Source organism: Caretta caretta, chromosome 1 (assembly GCF_965140235.1).
Source record: "Caretta caretta isolate rCarCar2 chromosome 1, rCarCar1.hap1, whole genome shotgun sequence".
NCBI classification, from domain to species: domain Eukaryota; kingdom Metazoa; phylum Chordata; order Testudines; family Cheloniidae; genus Caretta; species Caretta caretta.
The window spans coordinates 133,042,374-133,070,265 of NC_134206.1; the positions used below are offsets into that span (position 1 = coordinate 133,042,374).

At 40.0% G+C, this 27,892-nt stretch overlaps 1 protein-coding gene across 7 annotated transcripts in view; it reads left to right on the plus strand.

Annotated features, from left to right (window-relative positions):
* TBL1X (transducin beta like 1 X-linked) overlaps window positions 1-27,892 on the plus strand; it is a 255,936-nt gene that overhangs the window by 215,893 nt on the left and 12,151 nt on the right. For 6 of the 7 annotated variants that reach the window (XM_048860439.2, XM_048860448.2, XM_048860419.2 and 3 more), the window contains 7 exons: window positions 5,231-5,376; window positions 9,966-10,227; window positions 13,812-13,944; window positions 21,682-21,823; window positions 23,506-23,569; window positions 23,671-23,768; window positions 25,319-25,379. In XM_048860439.2, the coding sequence (XP_048716396.1) occupies window positions 5,231-5,376; window positions 9,966-10,227; window positions 13,812-13,944; window positions 21,682-21,823; window positions 23,506-23,569; window positions 23,671-23,768; window positions 25,319-25,379 (906 nt within the window). Of the gene's footprint in view, window positions 1-770; window positions 854-5,230; window positions 5,377-9,965; window positions 10,228-13,811; window positions 13,945-21,681; window positions 21,824-23,505; window positions 23,570-23,670; window positions 23,769-25,318; window positions 25,380-27,892 lie in introns of those variants that run through there. The other variant, XM_048860458.2, reaches the window with a different exon arrangement.

Genomic DNA, 27,892 nt, shown 5'->3' on the forward strand with positions numbered 1-27,892 from the left:
CCATCCAAGTGCGGCAGAATGTACAATAGCTGTTGTCGCGTAAGATAGTATTGCACACTAGACAGCTATTTACAGAGTTAAAGGGGTCAGAAAGAGCAAGGTGCTCTGAATGTATGTCAGCTACTTGAATTTATGATTACTGGATCAGCTAGGACAGATAATACTCAACAGCACCTCATTTGTATGTTTATAAGTAAAAATCCTTACCTCACATTTCAGCTGAGACCTAAATCCACAGAAGAGAGGGAATTCTCACTTAGATTGCCATGGCAGCATAACTTTCTCCCACTATTCTCTCTGTGTTTTGGAAATCCATTGCTGCTGTTCCGAAAGTGTGTGAGGTGCATTACAGGAAATTTAAGATGACAAGGTCTTTGCCCCAAAAAGCTTGCAACATGGACAGTTTACCGATGAAGAACAGAACTGTGTTCATTAAAAAGGCAACAGCTAATTGACATACCCAATCCCTTTAATATTACATACAAAAACTGTTTTAAGAAGTACCATATTCAATGAGAAAATGTATAACCAATTTAGAGGAAAATTCGTGTTTGTCTCACTTTCTGAGGATGAAGCAAAATGCCTAAAACATGAATTTTGTGAAATTGTCAGACACATATGTTTTTGGTGTGAATTAGGGAATATGCGTTGTTTCAAAGTAGCCCTTATATTAACATTTTTAGGGTCTTTTTTTTAATTCTGTTTCCATTGCATTCATTCTAAGCCCATTATCTTGTCCTCCATCAAATCCTTTTTCAAGGCCCAGTTCTTCCACGATTCCTACAAGACATCAGCTAACTAATAATGGCTATATTAAGGAGCTGCCATGTAGAGCTGCTGTGTTTTTTAAAAGGTATATAATGTATGTATAAATTACGCATATTTTGATTGTTTACCTTTTCTCCTCTTTTCACAATATGGCAAAAAAAAAAATGAAAAGAGTTGGACAACACTCCTTTGGGTCTGGTTTCTGGAAGCAAACAGTAATAGCAAAATAATGAATTGGAATGTGTCACTCATAGGTGACAAGCCAGTTCAACTGGGAGAAGGAGAGGAGGAAAGAAACTCGTGTGTGGCATTATGTTCCCCCCTCCCTCCATTTGACTGTTCTTACCTCTTTAATGATGGTCACAACCTCAGAGGGTCCACAATCTCTTGCTACGTGTCTGTGCAGGAATTAATACAACATGGTCCCATTTCCTTGGTGCTACAAGATAACAAATTAATAATAATTTATGGAACAATGTGGAATTACTGCAATGATGAAAATTAAATCCAGTTTATGGGAAATAATACACATGGAGACATAGCACTTGTCTACACAGGGACACTCAGGAAAACTAATCAAATTAATGAAAAGTGCATTAAACCCTGTGTGGACACTCTCAGGTCTCGTCTACACTACAGAGTAAGGCAGCTTTATGTCAAACTAACTATAGAAGTGTCTACACTTAAATTTTGCTCCTGCCAATATAAATGCCCTGCTGCTGCAACTTCCTAACTCCACCTCTATGAGCGGTGAGGACACACACCACTGACCCAAGGAGCAAAGTGTAGACATGTACAAGCGATGTAGTTACTGTGGCAGCTGTATGCCGATGCAAGTTAGGTTGGCTTAATTTTGTAATGTAGACATGGCCTCATTCGGAATTTAAGTGGCCTTAATTCGGTTTAGTTTTATATCAATTAAGCTAAACCAAATTAAGGCTACTTATGAGTATGTCCACAGGGGTTTAATGCAGTTTAACTAATCCACTTTAAATTCACACCTTTAGTTAATTTGGATTGATTTTCCTGAGTGTCACTATGTAGCCAAGCCCACAGATTCAACAACTTTTCTCTCCCGCTTTATTCTGTACTGTTACAGTGTCTGGTTTCAGTCAATTACAAATTCACATTGTCCCCATCAAATCATACCTACCATTTGCAGAGCACATTCTGTCTCTGTTCTCCCCCTCCCCAACTGCCTCAACAATCTGCATACAGTCATCAGAGGGAGTGGTGTTCCAGTTTCTTGGCTTTTAGCTCCTTAATATGGGTTTCTGAATCTTAGAAGAGGGGCCAAGTTAACTCCACATAACATGACCATTTAAATAGCTAACCTTTGAAACTTTCCTTTGGTTAATGGAGATCATCTCTGTATGTGGCTGAAATATAGAGAGATACAACACTACTATGTAATACTGCACACAAACATCAAAGAGCTCTGATGACATCTGGTAACCATAAAAGCAAAGCTCAAGTGATTTACGATGTCATTGGAAACCTGACGTGTGTGCAGCTTCATTCAGTTTTCCTGTTGTGTGAGTTATACTTCAAAAGCATACACTGTATAAAATGTCCATTTCCCTATTACTTTTATAAAATGTTGCTGGAGAAGTATAGGAGGAGAGAATATTTTTTTCTTTTTTAAAACATACAGTTTAATTTCAAGACGGTTCTAAAAGGGATTATGACATCAGACATTGTTCATCCAGCCAACCTTTGTTTGATAAACTCCTTGATTTTCAGACTACAGTCTTCTTTGTTAAAAGGTTAGGAAAGCTGTCTTGATTCTTTAATATGGCTGATGCTCAAAAGATTGAATATTGCTTTGCAATGATGCCCTAGCTATGACTTTTGTTGTCTGGCAGTTGCTTTTGTAATGGTATGTTATTTAAACATCTGCAGAGATGCTATACATTCATATAAGCTAGAAGCCAAACATCTGTTTTTAAATCCAGGTTTCAAGTCCCTTCCCCTGCCTAATGTTTTCAGGATGTAAAATGAAAAACTTGCAGCTGTCTGTATTAATGTGACTTCTGCATGCTGAATAAGTGCATTTTCATGTTCGAGCAGGTGATGATGAGTGAGCAGCCTTCAATGATGTGTCATGTCCCTCAGTATTGAGCAAGGTGATTAGCTGCAGGCCCAAATTAAAGCCTACAGTCTGCTGGCCCAAGGTATAACCCTCAGCCTGCCAACAGCCAGCGGAGAAGGGGCTGCAATAACAGGTGCAAAAGTGTAGTTAAAAAGAAACCTAGTGTATATCTACGCTAGTAGCTTTACATCTGTTGCTGCAGTAGTTTGGTGGTTTGGAATTTTAATGCCACCTGACCTTTGATTGCGCCAGAGACCACTTAAAAAATCCTTACCTGTCAGGATCACAAAGTAACTTCTGTGTGAACTTTAATGCTTTTTGACCCACAGTTTAATCACCCAATTACTCTCCATTTATGAGTGCATGAGTAGATTGGCCATGAAATCAATGACACCATTCTGAAAAGAGCCTACTTTAAAAAATAATGTTATAATGTGCACAAATTTAAAATAAAGTAGGACCTGTTTGGGTAATATTGGATAGTCACACACCATAGATATGGAGATTTCAGTGTTAAGTGACTCTGTTATGAAACCAGGGCTCTGGACTGACACACACCAGCACAGGCTAACTGTGCTCACTTATTTACTTATTTTTGCACTAGCCAGAAATGTGCTTTACACATTTGAAGAAACAAATAAGAAAAAGTCCCTGCCCTGCAGAGTTTACAATCTAATCTGATGGGCAGCCAGGCAGCAAATAAACAAAAGAAGGGCAGGACACAGTAGCAAAGGACCAGGGTGATATAAATAAGATCACACACTTACTCATTTCTGTGATTTACTTCACCCATTATTCTTTTTCAGAACTAGGCTTGTAGCCAGAGCTGAACCTCTTCAGCATACATGTTGACACCCAAAAGGAATAGGGAACATGGGGCAACATGTGGAGACAATGGCAGAAGTCAAGATGTGGGGGAAGGAAAGACAAAAAACAGAATGGGGGTGGAGGGGAAAGGCAAGGAACTTTAAAAAGCAAATATTTCAATTTCATGGGTGGGTGTGTGAGGGGGCTGAGGAGATTGTACTTCTGAGTTTCTTTTTGCTACTGATCCAACTAACTGGGATCATAGTTGGTTGGATTGGTTGCCAAAATAATCTTTCAACGAGAGAGAGAGAGAGCGCTCAACCCTCCTGAAATTCTGGAATAACTCCATAGTCCCCTCCCACTCCCCACACATAGTTGGACAGAGCATTGGTATGGGGGGAAATCCCTCAACGGACAAAACTGTAAATTAAACCGCTGTTGACAGGGGGAAGAGGTGTAGATATATATAACGGAAGTATTTTCATTTGAGAGTTGCTGTTCTCTTCTCCCACTCGTCTAGTCGACGGAGAGTATGAGGGTTTTCCTGTTTGAGACATGGCAATGGTGGTTTCCTCAAGGCTTTTAATGTGAGATTAATGCTCTGGAGACAATGCGGTGATAAATGGGTTCCTACAGTTATATCTACATCCTGTTCTCCCTTCCCCCTCCTGCACGTCCACTCACATGCACAGTCCAGGTACTTTTCCAGGTTGTAATGCTTGTTCTTGCACAAAGCAACACTTCGGACTAGTTTCCCCTTGTGATTAAACTGCAGCTCCTTCTTTCAACGTTTATCCAATAAAGACTTTAATTTGAGATGCAGAGTGCTTAATTATCAGCTGTTTCCTAGGAAGACGACAAAAATTAAATGGGGACGAGAAAGGCTTATAGCTAACAGAGGAGTGGTGCCAGTGAACTGGCTTGTCATCTGTGATGTGATACATTCCAATTCATTATTTTTGCTATTACTGTTCACTTCCAGAAAATAGATCCAGGAGAGTGGCCTCTGTCTTTTTGGTGTTGTTTCATATTATAATGACGAAGCTCTGCGTGTCAGATTATAGCCGGTAATCAGAGCTGTGGGCAGAGAATTGAGTATTTCTTATCTTCTGTAAGAGAATGGCTCCCCTGTGTGAGCTGCAAGTATGCCTTGGCCAAATGCAACCTGTGCATTGATAAAGATTTAAGTATTTGGCTTCTGAAAGGTTTGATACTAAATTAGAGAGGATTAATTAATTAATTATTAATTAATTAATAAATTAATAGCTGCACTTGCCACCAGCATGAGTTGTTGTAAATGGTATATTTTTTTGCTTGAACATTGATCATGTAGGCTTTTCATTTCTGTATAAATTTTGTTTACAAATTAAATGTGGCTGGAGAGGAGGGGAAGAAGAAACAGTAAGATGGCTCTGTTAACCTAACTGACCCAATGCAATCAAACTGTATTTTTCCGTTTGTGTCAGTGCCTTTCACAGTTTTAAACAGTATATTTTTAGATTGAAAAGCCTATCATGTTGATGAGTTCAGATTTCATATCATGGCTTCCTTTCCTGCTTTCAGGTTTCTCCCATTCGGCCTTTACATTTGGTATCGAAAGCCACATTAGTCAGTCTAACATCAATGGAACACTAGTGCCACCTGCTGCCCTCATCTCTATTCTTCAGAAAGGCCTGCAGTATGTGGAGGCTGAGATCAGCATCAATGAAGTAAGTAGACTCATTGCCACAAGCGGGAAGTGCACTTTTGCAATTTACAAACGTGCTAGAAGTTGGCATATGAAATCACACGTTTTCGGTTGAACTCAACAGATCAGATGAACATGAGACAGCTTCTGAGGTGTCTGGAGATCATTTCATTTTAATACATTTCCCCCCACAGAAGCACCTGAAAAAGCTCTAAGATACTTTCCATTTGCAATTGTATCTTGGAGGATGGATTTTTTTGATGTTACTGGTGCCTAAGTAAAGAAGTTAAATACACAAGGGAGCCTTTTATGTCCTTTAAAAAAAAAAAAGTGTTTCTGTTTTCTAAACCACAAGCATTCAATGGGGAAAATCTGCATTGTATCTTAAAACTTCGATTGTATACTCTGTTAGCAGAGAAGACTACCAGCAAGTGCTAGGGGCCTGATCCCAAACTCATGGAAGTCAATGGAAAGATTCCCATTGATTTCAGTGGGCTTTTGGATCAAGCCCTAGAAAGACACAAATGGCCAGTGGTGGCCAAATGGTGTGACTGAGCAAGGCACAAAAATCAAGGCATTCCTGAGTTCTAATACTGACTCTACTGTTGAATCCATCAAGCTGCAAGCTCCCAACAAGGTGGACTGTTCAGTAAAACAAAGGGACTAGACAGGAAAGTTCTGCCCTGCCTAACTTAAAAACATGGTGCCACAGCAAAAGGAAATGAGACAAGCCAGGTCTTACTATATTACACAATACTCACCATGTATACTTTTAATTAAGTAAGATCTTGATTCTAGATAAATAATAATTTCCCGTGTGCACATCCACTCTCCCACCCCATGCACTTTGAGCAGGCATGGAAAAATCCATTATAATACCCAAGCTAATAAATATTTTTTTAAAACAGGGAGGGGAACATTTTTACCTCTATCAGGTACTACGTGGGTGGTGGGAATCTTTAATATATATTAATTCATATGAAAGCTATCCTCTGTTTTGACTGTAAAATATTTGTGCCTGAGCCACAAGGGTGAGAACAAAAGGACGGGGGAAAGAGGGTGAGGAAGAGCTTGTATTCTGTAAGATAGGGCATGGTTGTATATCACTCATTTTTTGAGGTAAAGTGTTATGTTTATTTTACTCTCTCAATAGAACCAGCAATATTTAGCAATTATATATATATATTTTTAATATAAAAGCAATGAGATTAATGCCAGATTACTCATTGATGTATTTGTAATAATAAAACATCCATAGGGATTTGTTCTGATTTTCTGCCACTTAAGATTTTGCAATTAGATGTTGCAAAACATGTTGTAATTGGATCCAGGTGGGTGGACCCTTGCACCTATGGACATCATCATTGACAGTTTGGCCTCTGTGCTGATGCGAGAGTCATTCCAAGTGGATCTTATTCCGGATCGCAGCCCAAATTGGGAAAATGCCCTAAAAATATGTTCATTGTCGCAAGATTTATGGTGCTTTTATACTTTTTTTAAAACACCAATAATCACATTTTTGTATGCTTCACTGTGTTTTAACTTATTCAAACTGAAAACACTAATTATGAATTCTCTTGTTCAATTGTGCTATTTAATTTACTTAATAAGTTTATCTCCAATTTCATGTCCCTTAATATAATTATGCTTTATAATTGCAAATATAATTTTTCCACCTTTATTTTAATGAATTGGTTTTGCACTTCATACTTAAATGCTCACACAAAGACACTGAGTTCTGAAATGATCAACAGAAGACAAAACTTAGAGGGATTTGGAAGCATTTCCTTGCCAATTATGCCATTCAAAGAAGGTTAGAGCTAGACCTAAAATGCCTCAGCATTTTCTTTCATGCCAGCAATGATCACCTATTTTTGCTGGTGGTTGTTTTAAAGAGTGGGAGCTTACAATCTAAAAAGGCAACACAAGCAAAAAGTAATAAGAAAGCAACCAATATGCACCTTCTCTAATGTGTGGTGGGAAGAAATGTCTCCTACCCAAGCCAGCATGCCTTCTCTACTGTTTTGTTCCTGCCACGGACACCCCTGCGCTATGGGGAATCCTCAGCTTCTTGCCTGTTACAGCTTGTAAATCCCTTGTCTCCATTCTGGCACAAAATTAGGGACAACGATCTGATTCTGAAATTCTGTGTACAGTAATGGGCCTGAGTTTTATATTCCAACTTTATTTTTTATGCCTGCAGTTCTGCTAGACATATATGTCTAAGTGTCCAACTGCATCAGCAAGTATTTAGTAAGTTCTTAGACATCTACAGTAATGACCATTATTGTGCCCACAATATTCTGCATGCAGAAACAGAGGCCTAGTTAAGACTGTGGTGCTCTTAGCACTAGGGTGACTAGGGGTCCAGTTTTCAACCGGAACACCCCGTCGGAAGGGACCCTGGCGGCTCTGGTCAGCACCGCTGACCAGGCCATTAAAAGTCCAGTCAGCGGTGCTGCAGCGCTAAGGCAGGCTAGTTCCTACCTGTCCTGGCTGGCACCACGCTGTGCCCTGGAAGCGGCCAGCAGGTCTGGCTCCTAGGCAAGGGGGCCAAGGGGATCCATGTGCTGCCCCCGCCCTGAGCACTGGCTCCACACTCCCATTCGCCAGTTCCTGGCCAACGGGAGCTGGAGTGGGTGGTGCCTGCGGCCGAAAGCAGTGCATGGAGGTCCTCACCTAGGACCCGGACCTACTGGCTGCTTCCAGGACATGTGCAGCACGGTGCCAGGACAGGCAGGTAGCCTGCCTTAGTGCCCTGCTACACTGCTGACCGGGAGCCGCCCGAGGTAAGCCCGTGCCCCAACCCCCTGCCCCAGCCCAGTGAAAGTGAGTGAGGGTGGGAGGGGACTGAGCCACTGAGGGAGGGGGAAGGTAGTGAGCGGGGGGTGGGGGGGCCGAGGCTCAGGGAAGGAGTGGGGCTAGAGTATTCGGTTTTGTGTGACTACAAAGTTGGCAACCCTACTTAGCACCGATCCTCCACAATGAACGTCAATAGGAGCTTTGCCATTGCCTTCAATAAATACAGAATCAAACCCTATGTGCCTTTAGTTAAAAGTTTCATATGCCATGTGTCACAGTTCAAGGAAGCTGCACCTGTATTTCCCCTCTGTGGTCCAGCAAGGGCACCCATTCTCAGGCTTCTAGCTCCCCAGCTATTCCCTCTCTTGGCTGGAGACCCAAATCTCGCTCCCTTCTGACTGAGCTATTTCCAGGCTGCACAGTTCCCGGCCTTCACTGTCCCAGCATGGACAGGTTGCCCAAGGACACCCGCTCGTTTCTCTTTAGAGACTGATAGTGATTGTGAGCAGATATATGTACTGCAAAGATATAGCTAAGCAAGCCCATTTTATTCTTAAGATAAAAAGCACTTCAGAAAAAACGTTTTAAAAACAGTAAAAGAACCTGCATGCATGCTAATGAGTTTACCAGGAATGTATGCCTTCTGGATAGGATTCTGGCAGGATAAGTCCTTCAACCCTCCCACCTTAGGCATTACCTTGGGGTTACAAATTCATAACAGCTTCAGCTCAGAAAAAGCACCCTGTCTTATTGGGCCTCAGTAGGCCAAGTCCTTCCAATCTTCCCTAAGGATTGGGGCCTTCAGTGGACCAGAAATCTTGTTCTTTTGCTGGATCAGGAAAAAGGCCCTGAGTCCATTTAAACTCAGGTTATTTATCCAAAAGTTTTTTCTTTTTCTGTTGGTCTCTGGAAAATCTGGTTTGAACTAGTGCGCGTATCTTGTGAGGAGAAGGGGAAGACGTCGTCTGAAAATGATAGTTCCAACAAGTCCATACTAGCCAGCCAAATTATTATCTTTAGATTTCAGCTTTTAATTTGTTGAGGTAGTGGACGGGTGTTATAAAGTGAGAATTGTTTCCCAGCTACTTCATTTTACCACCTCCCCTAGCCAATCTCTCACCACTGTGTAGTGCCATTTTAGAAACCTTCTGCTGATGAGTTACATCTATTTCCAAGAGTCAGACTGGGATGGCTTGCAACCTTGCTTTCGTATTTAAAAAAATTAAATCTCTCCCACTTGTGGTTATGAAGATGACCTTCAACTGAATGTTAACTGATGTAATTATGTTTTTCTCTGAGTCTGCAGGGTGCCTAAAACAATAGCTCAGAGAAGTGTGAACTTTTCCATTAATCTCAATGGTGCAGTATCCCAGAAGTCTAATTATGAAAATATAATTGCCAACATTAACTATTTATCAAAGTGCACACCGAATTTACATACCCTCTCAATTGGACCCCTGTCTGTGTCTCCACATACCCCTTGACCCTTTTATTTTGGAATATAAAATCAAGGGAAACTTTTCTAGCAAGATTTAGATAATTAAGCTTTGCATAACTCTGTTTTCTTTTATAAATTCAAATGCTTATGTGCCTGAATTTACATACCCTCTCAACCAATTATCCATCCACATACGGTATTTCTACATAAGAGAGAGCTCTAGTGTTCTGACTTTTTGGTCATATCCAAGTCCTGTAACCTCACGCTACCCATATGTTTGGTTTCTCTTTGATGTTCCCCTCTCTACAGACCTTTCTGCACTGGGGAGATTCTAAGCCTGCAATTTCCCCCCTGTTTATTTTGTTCCCCAGGATGGTACAGTATTTGACGGCAGGCCCATAGAGTCACTGTCTCTGATCGACGCTGTGATGCCTGACGTGGTACAGACCAGGCAACAGGCGTTCAGAGAGAAACTAGCTCAGCAACAAGCCAGTGCAGCAGCAGCAGCGACGGCAGCAGCAGCAGCCGTGACGGCGACAACGGCAGCAACCACAACAGTTGTTTCCCAGCACAACACACCAAAGAACGGAGAAGCCACTGTGAATGGAGAGGAGAATGGGGCACATGCAATAAGTAAGCAAAAGCACGGCGCCCGTTGTCTGGTGTTCAGGTGGACTTTGGTTTGAATAATGCTCTTGCAGCAGCATAATGTTCACCCAACAGTTGTAATAAGACAGAACTGTGATGGCGTCATTCCTGGAAGCTATTAAAGCATGGGCATAGTCAGAACAGTTCCTATGTAAACCTTACATATCGGCGGTGCATGCTACAGTGCTGACATAGTCAGTGTTTTGTCATCTCCCGGTACAAGACTAAACAAGCTTTACCAAACTGCAAGCTCAGCGAGACATCGTAAAATGAAGCAGTGTGCGCCTTCTGCTTTGAGCAGGGTGCCAAAGCTTTGCCCACATTACCAGCGAGCCAGGTGCCTCGAGGTTGCACCCAGTTAAGATCAATGAAACAGAGTGCGGCTTCCCTGCTTTAGATTTTCAAAGCTATATAGGGGATTTTGCAGCTCCCATTGAAATTGTGTGGCTAAATCCCTTAGTCGAGTGTAAGTCTCTCAAGCCCCAATTTTAGTATGGAGGTATGGCCTGAAGAGGCTACATATCTTCTCATGCCACCTCCCTCTTGGTCTGAGAAGAGAGCACATTATTGTATTAGAAATGAGGCAAGTCACAAAAGTCACATCATATATCTCTGCAGTCTGCGTTTGGTCTCTGAGCCACGGTTTGTCCATTCCCTGCTTTCTAGCTGCATAACTATTGCAGTGATTTTAAACTGAGGGAGTTTCACTAACAATTGTAGCCTTTTCTTGGGGCACCCAAGAAGCAGTCATACAGCACGCCAGGTGGCCGTTCTGGCTTTCTCTGTGTTGGGGAGTGGTAATACCTGGTATTGTGCTCTCCAATAAAATTTCACAAAGGGATTGAGGAGGCCAAATTAGGGCTGTATCAACCAACAGGGCATGGGTTAGCATGCAGCAAATTTGGGGGTTAGTTTTGGATAAGCAGCTGGCCAGACAGACAGTAAAAAGAACAGCAACAGTTTGGGAGGGGAGAAGGTCCCTGAGGAGCAGCTGGCCAGATGGCATGTGTTTAGCAACTGCTGCTGTGCCAGCTGCTCATTCTGAGAGAAGAGCTGAGGCCTGAAAGTTAAGACGACGTAGGCTATGGGGAGACCCTGCAGAGCAACCTGGGGACAGCTGGCTCTGTGAAACAAGTGCTTGCATCACCTTGGGATGCTGCAAACTTGCTCTCTCCGAGCCATTCACAATATGCCATCTTCAGAACTGAAGGTGTAAGAATACATGGGGGAGAGGCACACAAAACTTTAGGATCCCTGTTTAGTTGATCTGGCCCTGTCAGCCATTCATGACCTGTTCAAACAACAAACACTGAGAGAGAAAACTCAGGACTCCTGCATCCAAGTTACTGTAATTACAGGCCACCACGAGAAATAAAGATTTTATAATGAGATTCTAGCTGGCAATTTTGTATTAGAGGCTAAATAGTGCTCCTACCATTGTATTTGTCTCTGTAGCGATAATGGTAACCAAAAAACCAAATTCTTCAAGTGCAGTAATGAGAGGGTCACAATCTTTGTTGCTTATATAGGCCAAGCTGTACACCCAGCCAGGCTCCTCATCCCATTTGGACACTCAGGATATAAGGCGGGTGGGGGACTATGTTCTGCTTTGGCAGTGAATGCGAGGCCACTTGCCTTCCTCCCCCGTGGTTGCTGCTCCTAACTCTGCTGCAGTCTGTGTTTAGACTGAGGCAGACACTGCTTCACTAATAATACTTAAAGAGTTTTTTCAAGATTTTCTTCACAACCGTGAGCATTAGAAACATCATATTTTTAAATGAAAACTGGGATTCTGATGTCAGCACATGACTCTCAAACCTAGGGCCCTAAGCACATACTCGTTGTGTTTATGCCTTCATGTCATCCTGTTCATGGGTGTACCTGAACCACACTGAAAAGCAGGCAAGCCTGAGGAGCCTAGCAGGGTGGAATACGTTCATACTTTGAACAGCTGCACAGGTTCCTAAGAATGGCATCCCATTTTATCCTCCCAAGTGGGTGGAGTTCAGGAAAATAGCACTGCTTTTTGCTTATTTTTACCCCAATTTGAACTCTGAATGGGACACAGACAAAATGAACCATCATCATACCGCCGCTGCTTTCCACCAACAAAATACCCGTTGGCTTAGACCAGGGGTGGGCAAACTATGGCCCGGGGGCTGCATCCAGCCCCCAGATGTTTTAATCCGGCCCTCAAACTCCCACTGGAGAGCAGGGTCTGGGGCTTGCCCTGCTCTGGCGCTCCAGCCAGAGGAGTGGGGTCAGAGGCTTGCCCTGCTCCGCGTGGCTTCCGGAAGCAGTGGTATGTCCCCACTCCGGCTCCTATGCATAGGGGCAGCCAGGGGATTCCACACACTGGCCCTGCCCCAAGTGGTGCCCCGCAGCTCCCATTGGCCAGGAACTGTGACCAATTGGAGCGGCAGGGCGGCGCCTGCGGACAGGGCAGCATGCAGAGCCGCCTGGCTGCACCTCCGTGTAGGAACCGGAGGGGGGATATGCTGCTGCTTCTGGGAGCTGCTTGAGGTAAGCACTGCCCAGAGCCTGCACCCCTGAGCCCCACACCCCAACCCCCTTCCCCAGTCCTGATTCCCCTCCTATACTCCGAACCCATCAGTCCCAACCTGGAGCACCCTCCTGCACTCCCAACCCCTCATCCCCAGCCCCACCCCAGAGCCCGCACCTCTAGCCGGAGCCCTCACCCCTTCCCACACTCCAACCCCCAATTTCGTGAGCATTCATGGCCCGCAATACAATTTCCATACCCTGATGTAGCCCTCAGACCAAAAAGTTTGCCCACCTCTGGCCTAGATGAATATGTGCTGTACTGGCAACCAGGAGAAAATGGGTTCTAGGTTAATTTCTTCTCCTAATTGATTTTGGTAGTGCTTTGCCTTTCACAAACCTTAGTAGTTAGTGAGCCTTATGGGTTCCACACACACAGCGTGATTTTAGTAGTGCTTTGCCTTTCACAAAACCTTAGTAGTTAGTGAGCCTTATGGGTTCCACACACACAGCGTAGAGAACACAGATCTATAATACGACAGACCAAATCTCAGCCACTTAGCCATGCTGTCTCTCAGAGAGAGTCTGACAAATATTTGCTCTTGGCTCTGTTTTCTATAAAAAGGGGCTACTCCTCCATATGCAACATCTTTAACCTACTTTAACCAACTATTTCAGTGTTAGTGGCTGGTGTACAGAAGGTTGTGCTGCAATGCTGAACATTTGGGGTTAAAATCCTGCTGATGACACGTGATGGTTGTTACAGTTACACATAATATAATTTGGGTTTTGGGGGGTGGCTTGTTTTTCTTTAATAAACAAAAACAAAAGAAAGCTCTTTCAATTGCAAAGCCAAGCACTCAAAAGTTAGAAAGCCAGATTTATCGTCACCCATCCAACCTTAATTCAGCACCCATGTGCATTATGATACACCCTTCAATTATATGATCTGAAACTGTTTTGTCCCTGGACCCCTGTCTCAGTGTAAAGCATGGACAGTGCTCAGAGAATGGTCTGTAACAAAAACTCACAGAGCATTTATGTTCTGATATTTCTTTTTTCTACAGATAATCATTCAAAGCCAATGGAAATTGACGGGGATGTTGAAATACCTCCTAACAAAGCAACAGTCCTTCGGGGCCATGAATCAGAGGTGTTCATCTGTGCCTGGAACCCTGTCAGTGACCTACTAGCGTCTGGGTAAGACAATGACTGAAACCACTTTCCAGATGTATAAAATACCATCTGTTACAATTAAGATTTATTTAGAGATGCAAAAACATGAGACCACTAGAGTCTGATGGACCACTTCTACAGTTTCTCACGCTAGAACGGTATCAATACATTGTTTGAAAGAGTTGGGAGGTGATCCAGCACTTCAAACATTTGCAGAGTTAATATGTACTGGGTTTGAGGCCACTCTACATTTGTGAATACCATGTGGCTTACTTTATTGTAGTACATTTTAAAGATGTCTCTGGAAAATTCTCACTGGGCTCATATTCACTTTTATTACACAAGCATGAGCACTCTCACTACTCAGAAAAGCTCTTTGTTCATCCAGGCTTTAAGTGGGAGGAAAAGAACCAAGACCCTTTGAAGTAAGACTCTGTGTAAGATCCATATGCTGACAAGACCCTGGCAGCTGTTGCCAAAATCCTTATTTATCCACACTCAGTACTCAATAATGTATGCCAAACTGAAGAAACTTGGGCACTTTTGGAAAATTGGCATAGAGAAGACATTGGAGGCAAATCTGCATGAAAGATTCCTATCCCAGAATATTAGAAAACAGAATTGACGCCTTCTTCCCCTCTGCACTCAAAGACAGAGGAAATCTGTAATCTGCAGGAAGCAGAATTTCAGGAGGATCAGAGCTTTCCTCTTTTGAGTCCTTGCAATCATAAAACATGAGTACAAGGGACTAGAAGGGAAAAAAATAAATACATGTATGAACTTGATTTCAGAAAACTAAATATGAGGCTGGGAGAAACTGAACAAAATACATATATATGGCAGTGCAGATAGAAACCAGCCAGTTCAGAAGGTATGAAGTTTGAGGAATCCACAGAAAACCCTTCTTTCCTAAAGAATTCAAGATCTCAGCCTTAACAATACTTGACAGCTTATCTACTTACAGATTATAGGAGTAAGCTATACTGCTATAAGAATTGGTATAGCTGTGTCCATGCTATACGGTTTTACTGATTTATCTATGTTGGTTTCTAAACTCATACAGTTATAGAAGTACAAGCACTGTGTGTAGACCAGCCCCTCATACTTAGATTCTACCAAGTTCTTGGTACTTAGATTGTAAACTCCTTGGGGTGGAGGTTGTCTTTTTGTTATGTTTTTGTACAGCACTTATAACAGACACGACAACAATACAAATAATACACTATAGTAATAACAATTAAGGAGGGTGCCCATATAAGGTGTTCGCAGCACTCTCCCTAGTCTGCCTCCTCCGCACACTCACCTTCCAAAACTTCAGTTATCAACGTAGGGATAAGATCTCAGGTCTAGCAAGGACCAACCCAGACCTGTGTTATTATTCCACTCAGTATACCGCCCCCCAGCGTATAGTTTAGAGGTGCAGAAAAGGAGACTTGCTCAATGTCAAAAATACTTGATTGGTATTGAGGAACCAGAGTATTCCCAGAGAAAACGGAATGGATATTTTCAAGAAACAAGAGTTTCTTTTTTGGTTTGGTTTGGTTTGGTTTTAGCGAGGCCAGTGAAGCAGTGAAGTACATAGAATATTACTTACCTAAAGCTATCAACCTCACAACATTAAATGAACCTGAATTAAAATTCTTCAGAAATATTGCGATAGTACCTCAATATTTACCTAAATGCTGTGGGTAACCATGAGTAACATTAAGTTAAACCATGATCTAACAGTGCATGTTTGAAGAGAGGAAACACCTAGGATTAAGGTGCAACTATTAGAATTTAAATTAACCTTAGAAAATTATTGTTTTGGTAGATGGCTATCTACCAAACATAAATGCTCTCTTACTGGTAAATTTACCCAGAGTGGCATCTATTTGATTTCTGTGGCAATCTTTGGATGTTAATGGAGTTGTACTGATTCATTTAGGGAAATCAGTCCAGGGTAAGGATAGTATGGATTAATTCCAAGTATAGGTGTTCTATATGTGTTAAGTACTGTTGTAACATAGAAACCTACAACTGTACACAGTTGGTATTAAGTATTTTCAAATGGGGAAACAGATGAGAATTTTAAATGCATAGTTTCCTGGGCTTAAGATATCAAAGTTAAAAGTCTTCATATAAAACTGGGGCTGGCTGCTTTAAATATATAATTTGGTATAGTCAGGATCTTAGACACCCAATAAAAAGATGTAAACATTCCTAAACTTCTAGTTTTGAAATAATATAGAATGTTGCTTACTACAGGAAAAGCATCTCTTGAGTTCCAGGCTTGCAAATTAAGGAAAATGTGTATGGACAAGTTGTTTGAGGCTTAAACTCAGAAGGCGCTGACATCCTTTTAAATAAAAGATTCCCATTTCATCTATTTGAAATCACAAGGAATTCAGTTAGAAGATAAATGCTAGTAATACAATTGGGATGAAGTGAAAAAATAGTGTTTTACTCAATCTGTGCTCCACAGGCTAGTAAAACCAATTCCTTTTTTTAATAAATTTTGTCACTGATTTTTGAAGCACATAATCATATACATGGATAACTTGCAAATACGATCAAATAATACTGAGACATGCTTACTAATAGCAATAATATAGGGCATATAAGTAATTTAGATTTCTAATTTAAAAATACAATTTTAGCCTACACAAGAAATAGTACATCTCCGTTCAGCCAGCATTCAGGTACTATAGTGATGAGTGCAGTATTAAAAATTTAGGTGAGATAACTGGTATATAACACATGGAAATAATAATACCAGGCTGTAAAACTATGTATCTGATGGTTTGAGTCTGACAATGTGCCATTGCACAAAAAGTATGGCTCAGCAATTAGGATACACTGTCTTCAACACAATGATGAAATTTGTCGTGAATGGGTAAGAGCTATGCTATAGGGTATTATTAAATATGAGGCAAGACATTTCCCCAGACTACTGTACAATAGTAGTGCACTTTCTCTTTCACGGTTTCATCTTTCCAAAGAAGATCATTCAGGTAATTCAACGTGCCAATACAGAACTGTTGGGGTCTAAAATAACTCATTTTTTTCTGGTATACTTGTTTTGTTCACGAGGGGTGATTTTACTATCAGTACGTAGCAGAACTTTGCCAGTATAGCTGCATCCACACTAGGAGCCCTTTGCCAGCATAGTAGATGAGTAGTCCTATACTGTAAAGCACTCCTAAGATAGACTTGGCCATATTTAGATTTGGGACAGGGACAGTCTCTTGTTCTGTGTTGTACAGCATCTCCTGGGCCATGACTGGGGCTCCTAAACACTATAGCAATATTACTACTACTAAACTTTTTACAGAAGGTGGGGGCATTTTGCAGAAGACAGTATTTTAAAAATAACGAGGGCTGTCAAGCGATTAAAAAAAACATTTTTATATTTATTTTTGATTACAAGTATTTGCACTGTAAAAAAATAAAATAAATAGTATTTTTCAATTCACCTAATACAAGTACTGTAGTGCAATCTCTTTATCATGAAAGTTGAACTTTCAAATGTAGAATTATGTACAAAAAAACCTGCATTCAAAAATAAAACAATGTAAAAGTTTAGAGCCTGCAAATTCACTCAGTCCTACGTCTTGTTCAGCCAATCACTCAGACAAACTCATTTGTTTACATTTGCAGGAGATAAATGCTTCCTGCTTCTTGTTTACAATGTCACCTGAAAGTGAGAACAGGCGTTCTCATGGCACTTTTGTAGCCGTCACTGCAAGGTATTTATGTGCCAGATATGCTAAACATTTGTATGTCTCTTTGTGCTTCGGCCACCATTCCAGAGGACATGCTTCTATGCTGGTGACACTCGTTAAAAAAATAATGCATTAATTAAATATTGACTGACAGTTTGGGGGAGAATAGTATATCTCCTGCTCTATTTTACCCACATTCTGCCATGTATTTCATATTATATCAGTCTCAGATGATGACCGAGCACATGTTGTTCGTTTTAAGAACACTTTCATAGCAGATTTCACAAAATGCAAAGAAGGTACCAATGTGAGATTTGTAAGGATAGATACAGCACTCGACCCAAAATTTAAGAATCTGAAGTGCCTTCCAAAATCTGAGAGGGACTAGGTATGGAGCATGCTTTCAGGAGTCTTAAAGAGCAACACTCCGATGCAGAAACTACAGAACCCAACCACCAAAAAAGAAAACCAACCTTCTGCTGGTGGCATCTGACTCAGATAATGAAAATGAACATGCGTCAGTCCGCACTTTCTTTGGATTGTTATCGAGCAGAACCTGTCATCAGCATGGATGCATGTCCTCTGGAATGGTGGCCGAAGCACAAAGGGACATACAAATGTTTAGCATATCTGGCACATAAATACCTTGCAGTGACGGCTACAAAAGTCTGCCCAAGGACAGATAATTGCATGATCAGGGCATTAGGACCAGCTACAACAAAGTTTATAACAGGCAGCTGAGAGTGGGGACAAGGAAAATAGGGAGAGGCACATGTGGTTACATACTAGCTATCGGACAATGTAACTGTGATTATTAGTTATTCCTAAGTATGATTCAGGACATTTTTTGATTGTTTGTGAGTTACCAATTCATTTTCACACTTGATTTTCACTTTTACAAAAAAAGTTGTATCTGGTTATTTATTTATTTTTTCTGTCTTTATTTATTCACATTTTTACTAAACAGCAGTAAGGGAGCGTCCATCCAATGATCGGGGGGCCCTGGCCAATATGTTAAAAATAAACGAATAAGGAATCTAACCTGTCAATTACCACAAGTCAAATTAAATCAGATAAGTCAGCTACAATACAACAAAAATTATCCCAAAACTTGCATCTGAAGATGAGCAATAACAAAATCTGAAGGGGTTGGGCAAAACAATTAAAAAGCCAATTTCTTCATACATCTAGAGCTATTTTAATACAATCCTGACAGCCGTGGAATGGGGATTTTATTTGCCCTATAAGTAAAATTCTGGAGAGATCCTCTTCCCTGATTTATAATGGGGACTGGAATTAAACATGCAATTTTAAAAAAAGAAAAGAAAAAGAAAAGACAATCTTTCAGAACTAAGCTTCCCTAAAGTCTGGCAATACTCCACCCAAGAGAAAAACAGTACAATACTCATATTACTCAAGTGTTCAGGACTTGCATGCTGGAATCAACTTCTCGACAGTTAAGGAGATTAAATATCTTCCCAAATCGTGCTTGAACCATGGTCCTCTAATAATGCAGGGTTCACTGAATCATTCAGCAGAAATAGTGATACTTTTCCTGTTCTCCCAGCAACAAAAGGGAAGACACACAAATACCCCTGCCACACACTGATAGGCCTATGGAGCTACTCTGCAGGGACACATAATAGCTTATATAGTGGGGGAACAGAATAGAAAAACAAAATTAAAATACTGGAAAATATAATTGCCCAAGCAGAGCCTGAATACTGAATAAATAAAACCATTGAAAGTGAAAGTACAGCTCTTCTAGAATTAGCAAATAGGAAACTGAGTTTGATAGCAATATTGCTAAAAAATTGATTTCAAACATTGGTACAAACTGGGTTATTATAATTAGGACAATGTTAGCTCTGAATCTTACATAATGAAGAAGCCAACAGGAGCATTGAGGCAATTTCCCAATTAGTTTGCATGTTAAGCCATTATCCAACTCTTATTAATAAAAGATTTATATCCTATAAACAATTATAAAGCACCAGAACTAAAAATGATTCTTCGCTTTTAAACTTCATTAAGTAATCTAGCTAATCTTCCTAAACTCGATTCTCTATTTTCAGTGTCTCTGTAGACATGAGAAGTTACATTAGAAGTTCTTGCCACAGCAATCTCAGTTCTTCCTGGGGGCAAAACTCCTGACCCAAAAATTTTACTAGTCATTAATAGAAACAAAAAATGCAGAGGCGACAGCTGGAAATGTTCTGTTCTGTCTGTCAGTGGTCCAGTCTGATAGGGCCTGATGGCAGGGCCCTAACATGGCCATGTGATGACTTAGGAGTGAAACACAGATAGCCCTTCTATGTAAATCAAATTTTAAACAAAATGTGAATCTATAGACTAATTGCATTTGTAAACACTGATCTAGAAATCAGGGCCAAAGAATAATGAAAAAAAAATGATTAATATAGCAATTGACCTTCATCATTCAGATTTCAAACTAGCTAGATCAATATTGGTCACTTGGGACGTTTTTTGAACTTAATTTGGTACTTTATTCTTTTTTTAAAAAAAAATGTTGAAAACATTTTAGTTATCAACTCCAAGAAAGCATTCAGTTCAGTTGGGTGGGATTTTCTTTTCAATGTACTTAAAAGCATGGGTTTTGGAGAGAAGAATTTTATCTCAAGAATTCGGTCATGAAAGAGACGTACTTTTTTTTCCCCGTAGCAATATATCTCCTAAACTTCGTGATTAAAAAGATGCCCTAAAACATGAGGTACAGACTGGAGATATATGCAATAAAAATTACTTTACATGTCTGAATTCCTGAAAGTATAAGAAATCTTCTAATTCTGTATCAAATTCTACTTTCTGCATATAAATGCAAGTAACCCAGTGGATAAATACGAGCAATTCTTTGTGCAAACTGATTGCAAAAAGGACAAGTCCCAATAAACTGAAAGAGGTATCTCTACTATCTTCTTGTAAATTGATTTCCAACCTCAGAGACTTTCTCCCACTGGAAGATAGTCTCATGTAAATCCAATGCAAATGTGAGGATTAGTATAGAGTATGACTTCCTCTCCATACTTTTCTCAAGATAGAGGGTCAAGACTTCAAATTTCAGGAAAATGACCAAATTAGATAAGACTCAATCCATCCAATGGATCTTTTACACCTTACTTTGGTCTCTAGCAAATGAGTGTCCCTAGCTTGCTGTCCATCCCGCACCAAAGAACAATACATTATTGTGTCAATAGCTATTTTACTGCTGCAATTTATGGAACAGATCACCAGGTCTGTCCAAGTTGCACTCAGCACAGCACCTTGCAGACAGCAGAGAGAAAAGTGGAGCTAAACCACCTTTTTGCTCCCCTAATTCTGGGACTGATTTGGGGCTTGCTTGCATTGAATCCCATTAGAGCAAATGGACCATTCTGCCAGCCCAGGCATCACTGGAACACAGCATGCTCCTGCCCCAATCTATACCTTGGAATGCCCTTATAGAGGGGGGAGGAATGAGTGGCATAGAGTCAGCTGTGCTGGGGTTCTAATATCACCAAATTTCCGCTGTATGACAAGGGAATTTCCAAATGCTGCTTTAAGTCAGCTTTAAGTCCCCTTTCTGCCACTGCAGTGGCCTGTAAAGGGAACTTAGCCTGGACTGAGGAGCTGACCGCCTGTATGCATTGGCTTTTTATTCAGGTTTTCACAAATTGTTACTTGTTTGTTATATAACTTTTGCAAGATTGTGTGTGATATAAGCCCGTGGGCTGCAAAATATTGAGGGCAAGAGAGTGTCTTGCTTGCAAAATGCTTTGGAAAAAACATTGGTGAAATGAGAAGCTGATTCAAAAAAAGCTTTGTTTACTTTTAGTTTAAGAACTTGAATGAGGATTATTCTCATTAAAAACATAAAAGATCCCAAATAAATGAATCAGGGTGCAGGGTGGGGGAGTTGAAGAGCAGAGGAACTCACCACTTGTGGCTCTTTTTTTTTTTTCAAGCCTACAGTGTTCTCTCAGTGTAACCAGAGATTTCTACCTGCTATGTAAGATCATCTCATTACAAAGTGTTCATCTCAGTGTGTTTGTTTTTGTAGATCTGGAGACTCAACTGCCAGAATATGGAATCTCAATGAAAATAGCAACGGTGGTTCCACTCAGCTAGTTTTGAGGCACTGTATAAGAGAAGGAGGACATGATGTGCCCAGCAATAAGGATGTGACTTCATTGGACTGGAATGTGAGTTAACTTCTTGGGCCATTCGCAGTTTTTAACTGAATAAACTTAATTCAGATGCAATCATAGTTACTATGCCTTTATAGTTAAGGTGGTCAGAACTTCTTCCCTACCCTAGTAACGTCCTTCTTGTTTTCAGAAACTCATAATAGACTAAACTTTCATCTGTCATGCTGAAATTTTCTAAGGCTGTTGATTTTCCTTAGGCTTAATAATTAGAGTGTTTATATATTTATTTTGGGGATTGTGAGTAAAAATGGCTCAACTGTTTTTAAGGATGAGGGAATAAAAAGGGAAATGTCAGTGGCACTCCCTATCAGCACAAGATCCCAGCTTGATCTGTTGGTTAATCATGACTATTATTATTGTGCCCCAGTGTGAGCTAGGAGTGCTGCAGAAGAAAAGTGTAAGGCCCTTGCCCAAACAGCTTGCCATCTAAATTGGAGACTTGACATAATGAATGAAGGTGATGCATAGTAGAGGAAGGTCAGGGAGTTCAACATGGTTAAGAAAGAAGACAAAGATGAAAGATAGTGAGTGTTCTTGATTCCTTTGCTGTGGGCTCTGTGGCGAAGGGGAATTTTCAGGAAGGATTTAAATAAAGAGATGGTGGTGACCTGATATACCAGTATAAGGAAATAGAGAATTCAATGCATGGGGGAAGCATGAAAACAGGCTCAGAGACAATTATGAGAGAAGTAGGAGAAATGAATAGGAAGGGGCCTCCTTCAATGGGCAATCATCTTATTTAATTTCCAGACCTATTGTGATGCCAATATTTATCCTGAAGTTTATTCTAGTATTTATGTAAGCAAGCCTTTCTAATGAAACACTCAATGTGATCCCAAATTGTTATAGAGTTTTCCAAGGCAAGTGAAAACACAGGAAACTGATATCCGATGAGATGCAAATTTGACAGTATTTGTGCATCTTCCACCTGACCTTTCTTTCCCCTCACTCATGTTCTCTTTTGTAATTCTCACTTATGCATTAGCTAGCGTGCAACTTGAATGTATGTCCCAATAAACCTAACCTAGGTTTTGATTTCTTTTCTACATCTTTCTATATTTAAGTGCACAGCTATTCTGTCTCACTCTTTTTTGGAGAATAGGAATGGACACATCTGTTGATGATTACTTTATGCTTTTCTTAACAACTTTTTATTCTGGATGCTAATAAAACCATCTGCCATCATTATTTAATTAAATCCACAATATTCATCATCGTCCAGTGCCCGGAAACTTTCACACTGATTAATGTCTAAAAACCAGTAGTTATTGCATTCTGTTTTCATATGAATTGGGTTAGAAACATTATAAAGAAACATGCAAATTAGAAATTATTTGCTAAATGCCTAAAATCCCTGTTTCTCAACTAAAAGATTCCCATAAAAATCATTATATCTCAGTTTTGTCTCAGTCGTTTTGGCTAAGTTATTCTATGTGATGGAGCAACTCAATATTTAATGGTTCATTTGCAGTTTTTATTCTCTCGTTGTTGCCAGCAATACTAACCTCTAATTTAGGATGTAACTGAGTAATGATACTTGCTTTCTCTCTTTGTGGGTTGTCAAATTTCCCTTACTTCAGAAAACACTGACTTGAGGAATAGATGACTGAATCAGGGCTGATTCAGTATAATCTGTAGTAACCTTTCATTTATATTGGCTTTTCCACATCCAACAGAGTGATGGAACGCTATTGGCTACAGGATCATATGATGGTTTTGCAAGAATATGGACAGAAGATGGTGAGCCATTTAACATTTCAGTGATTACAAATGATTAATAGTACTGTATTCCATCTCCCAGACAAATCATAACATTAACATTTTCTGTTTTTACATTTTAGGTAACCTTGCGAGCACCTTAGGTCAACACAAAGGTCCCATATTTGCTCTGAAATGGAACAAAAAGGGGAATTACATTTTAAGTGCTGGCGTTGATAAAGTTAGTATTAAAAATATGTAACTTTGATGTGTGAACATGCAGATGCTGTGAGCTTATATTGTTTGAATTTCAACATCTCCTTCTCCTGCTTTGGGAATTCAGCAAAGTTCGCCTAATTTGTTTTGTTGGGTCTTGATTTCATCAGAGTAAGTGACTAACTACTCTCCTGTGGCTGGATAAATTTGTACCATGTGACACATGTTTTTAACAAATCCTCACTTTGCTGTCTGTTGCATTGAATCCCAAGCATTGCTCAGACAAAGGAAGTGAAAATCTCATCCCCCAATTTATGTATATACATTTAGTCTAGCACTTATAAATACCTCAGGAGAGGGAATCTGTTTTAAGTTCTCTTGTGCCCGCTAGTTCATTTCAACAATCAGACAAATCTGAGTAAAGAATTTATGGTTTTGTTTGCAAATCAAGCAAAATCTGGTGATGTCATCTCAAAATCAGGCACAATGTGACAACTTCAGCTGAGTGTCCTGTTTGAGTTAGAAATTGAAAACTCAAATTACTACTGAAGGGGGGGCACAAACCCATTTGAACTGTAACTCGGAATTAACCTCCCATAAATCCCTGTAAACGGAAACTTAGAGTTTTACTCCTATTGCTAGAGTAACTTTTATCTCCCAACAGCAGTACTATTAATCCAGTGGACATACTTTCTCTGTAACACCAATAGTCCTTTAGATGGTTACATTATCAGTGAAATCAGGCATCCCATGTTTATGTTCTGGAAGTATATTTTTCTAATACATTTACAATTCACTCAAAAGATTGTGCTTAGTTCTATAGGGATTTTGCTTAAATTTGCTCTGCTATGGATCCATAGGAAGCAATTTCTACATTCATCTGGCCCACCATGATGACAGTAGAATCATAGACTATCAGGGTTGGAAGGGACCTCAGGAGATCATCTAGTCCAACCCCCTGTTCAAAGCAGGACCAATCCCCAATTCAATTTTTGACCCAGATCCCTAAATGGCCCCCTCAAGGATTGAACTCACAACCCTGGGTTTAGCAGGCCAAAAAAAATGCTCAAACCACTGAGCTATCCCTCCTCCACAGTATACCATTTATATTTTTCTGCTAGATGAATTTCTCACATGGTGACTTAGTAATGATATGTACAGTATCTGTTGGGTTTTCATAATACAACTCAGTTTGCATCATGTAAAAGGGGGGGAAGTCTCATCTAAAAGAGGTGCTAATTGAAATAACTGTAGCAAAATGCTCAGAAAGATCAGCCTCATAAAGTTGCTCAGAGCTATCTTCTGGCTAATACGTTTAAGAGGGAACCCACGCTCATTGGGTTCATTGCTGCCTCTGTAGTAGTGACAGTTCAATATCTACAGCTGTATTATTTTCTCATAACAGGTGTATTGGAACAGATATATATGTATACATCTTTGCAATAGCTAAGGCTCTCAACAGTCAATAATGTTATCAGGGTGTCTTCTAGAATTGCTCTGTGGTGAGCTTTCTTTTTTTCCTGTTACTTTCCAAGAGGAATGGTAACTAATCTTTATTTCTTCCTCTGGACACAGACAACAATAATTTGGGATGCTCACACAGGGGAAGCTAAGCAGCAGTTTCCTTTCCACTCAGGTAATTACCATTTACATTTTGTTTCAAAATATTTTTTTCCTTAATTTTGGCAATCTGAAAATATATATCTCTATCTTGTTATCAACCTGGCATTATGTTTAGTAACAAAATCCAAATTCTGGCTCTAGAAGTGTTATAGTTCCCCTTGGCTTTAACCACAGCTAGCTAATGCATTTTTAAACATCACTGTCTTCATCTAAACTAGGTGCTAAGTTGATGTTTAAACACATGTTATTTAGCACGTTTAGTTTGCTAACATATTTAAAACATCACTCATTTTCCCATTGTGGACAAACGGATAAACATTACTGGCCTCCGGTGCAGGTAAAAATTATTATTCTTCAGAAAATACAAAGTATTCTGATAGTGTGTGTTCCGATCAGATTTTCACTGCTTTTTGCCACTCATCTTATAAAACTGTGCACTATGCTGCCTGCATGGAAAAAGCAGTCTCTGTTTGCAAATGAACTCATGATATTTATTGTGGAATTTTATTTTTTGTTAGGAATATTCTGTAGAATCACCCTCTGCACTGTAAAGCAATGTACTGATGAAAAACCTATACCCTCTTAGCTCCCTAGAATAGTGTTCTTACTGGATAGGAGTACATTTGAAACAAAGTCATCCTTCAGGAATGATTTGCATCATACAGACACCTCGTGGTTTCCTTTTATACTAATTGGTAACTTGATTAGGTCTTCCAACATAATGTAATAATCTCTAGCTGCATTACAAAGAGTTCAGGACATATCTTCCACCGTCTGTGCTTTGCTTTTCATTGGGCTCATGAGGTGTGAATGAATTATGGTTGTGTGGACGCTAATATTATTGTTCATTTCAGATTGATTATGTTAATTTTCAAAATGGAATAGAACAATTATGAATACTGGATGTTGCTGGGATCTCCACTATTGCCTGACCAATAACCTATAGGTCTAATCCAAGGCCCATGAAGTTCCCTGACAGATTGGTGAAGTTTTATAGTTCCAAACCTAAAACTCCCATAACTTTCACAATGGGCTCGTAGGTATCTTGCATGCATCCAGGATTTGATTAGCCCTTTTATAAAGATTTACTACGATTCTTCCCAGCCACCAGAGCAGACTTCAACTCGAACCCGGTCCCAATGTTCATTTCATTAACATTCAGTGAGAGAATCCTGTTTTCAGAGGGATTGCTATTTGGACGCACATACAAAGCACCACCCAAGCATAAATTGGTACTGGGTCACTAATGAGAAGAGTTTAGCTAATTGATTTTTACAGTATATCATGGGTAGCCTTATAATAGCAAATATACTTTTGTTTTGGGTGCTCATTTGGAAAAATTTCAGTGAATGCCTGCCCCATATTTAAGAAAGGTCATTCCTAACACAACATATAAATCGCAGTATTAAACACATAGCTAGGAGTACAAGGAAAAGCTTTGGTCTTGTCATTTTCAGTGCCATGCAGAAACCCCCAAATGCCTTGATAACATTGTGTAAATAGTAATGCATAGCGAGGTGTGTGTTTATTCTGAATACCCATATGGCTTAAATGTGCAATGAGGCGTGAGGGCAGAAGCCAAATGCCTTGAACTATGAGGAAGTTGTTGCTTTCTAACTGCAATTCTTGAAATGTGTAGTTGTTGCTTTTATTAAATGTTGTTGTAACCTTTTGTTTTAAGCAGTTGGCTAATAATCGCTGTGGTTATTACAGACATCTGTTTTGATAGTCAGGTTACCCATTTTCATACAGCATAGTTGGCTATTATTTCCAGTACATTTTATTTACTTATATTCTGAGTAAACATATGATTAAATAAAATAAACCCCACCAGTGAATATGAAATTCTACCAATATTATGGGGTCACCCTAGCAACACGTTTATGATTCAAATGATACTTCCTTTGTAATTCCATAACTTTAGGTGCACCCAGCTTTCTGAAAATTACTTTTGGACCGCAATTTCTCATTCTTTCTATTAGCCCCAGAAAAAGGGTACTGATGTTGATTTGGATACATTTTATTGACTTTAAAACAATGATGCAAAATTGTGCAGCTGAAAAATAATAGCAGAGAAACATTGTGTAAACAGAATCCTGGGCTGCTTCATGATCCTCTCTCTAATCACACTGAGCCCTCATCTCTACAGTGATCTCTCTTAAACACGCATGCTTTCCGTCAAACAGAATGCCTCCCCTCTTTCACAGAATTCCTCCGTTTCATCATTAATTCTATACGTGATGTTTTTCTGTGAAGCATTTCTGCCTTGCCAGTGTAGCTGTATTTTTTTTAATTGAGAGGGTTGAAGAAAGCCCCATGATGGTTCACGAGGCATGTGCTCTCCTGTCATTTTTAGATATTACACATATTTACTCAAAGGTGCTTAGTTTCATGAGAATAAAGTCAAAACAAAATATATTAAATGTAGTAGATTTTTTGGTTTCCAAAGGAGACATACTTCCATCTTTATACGTAAAAAACGTTGCTCAGAACAACATTGGATAAAAAATTTCGGCGGTCTCGCCA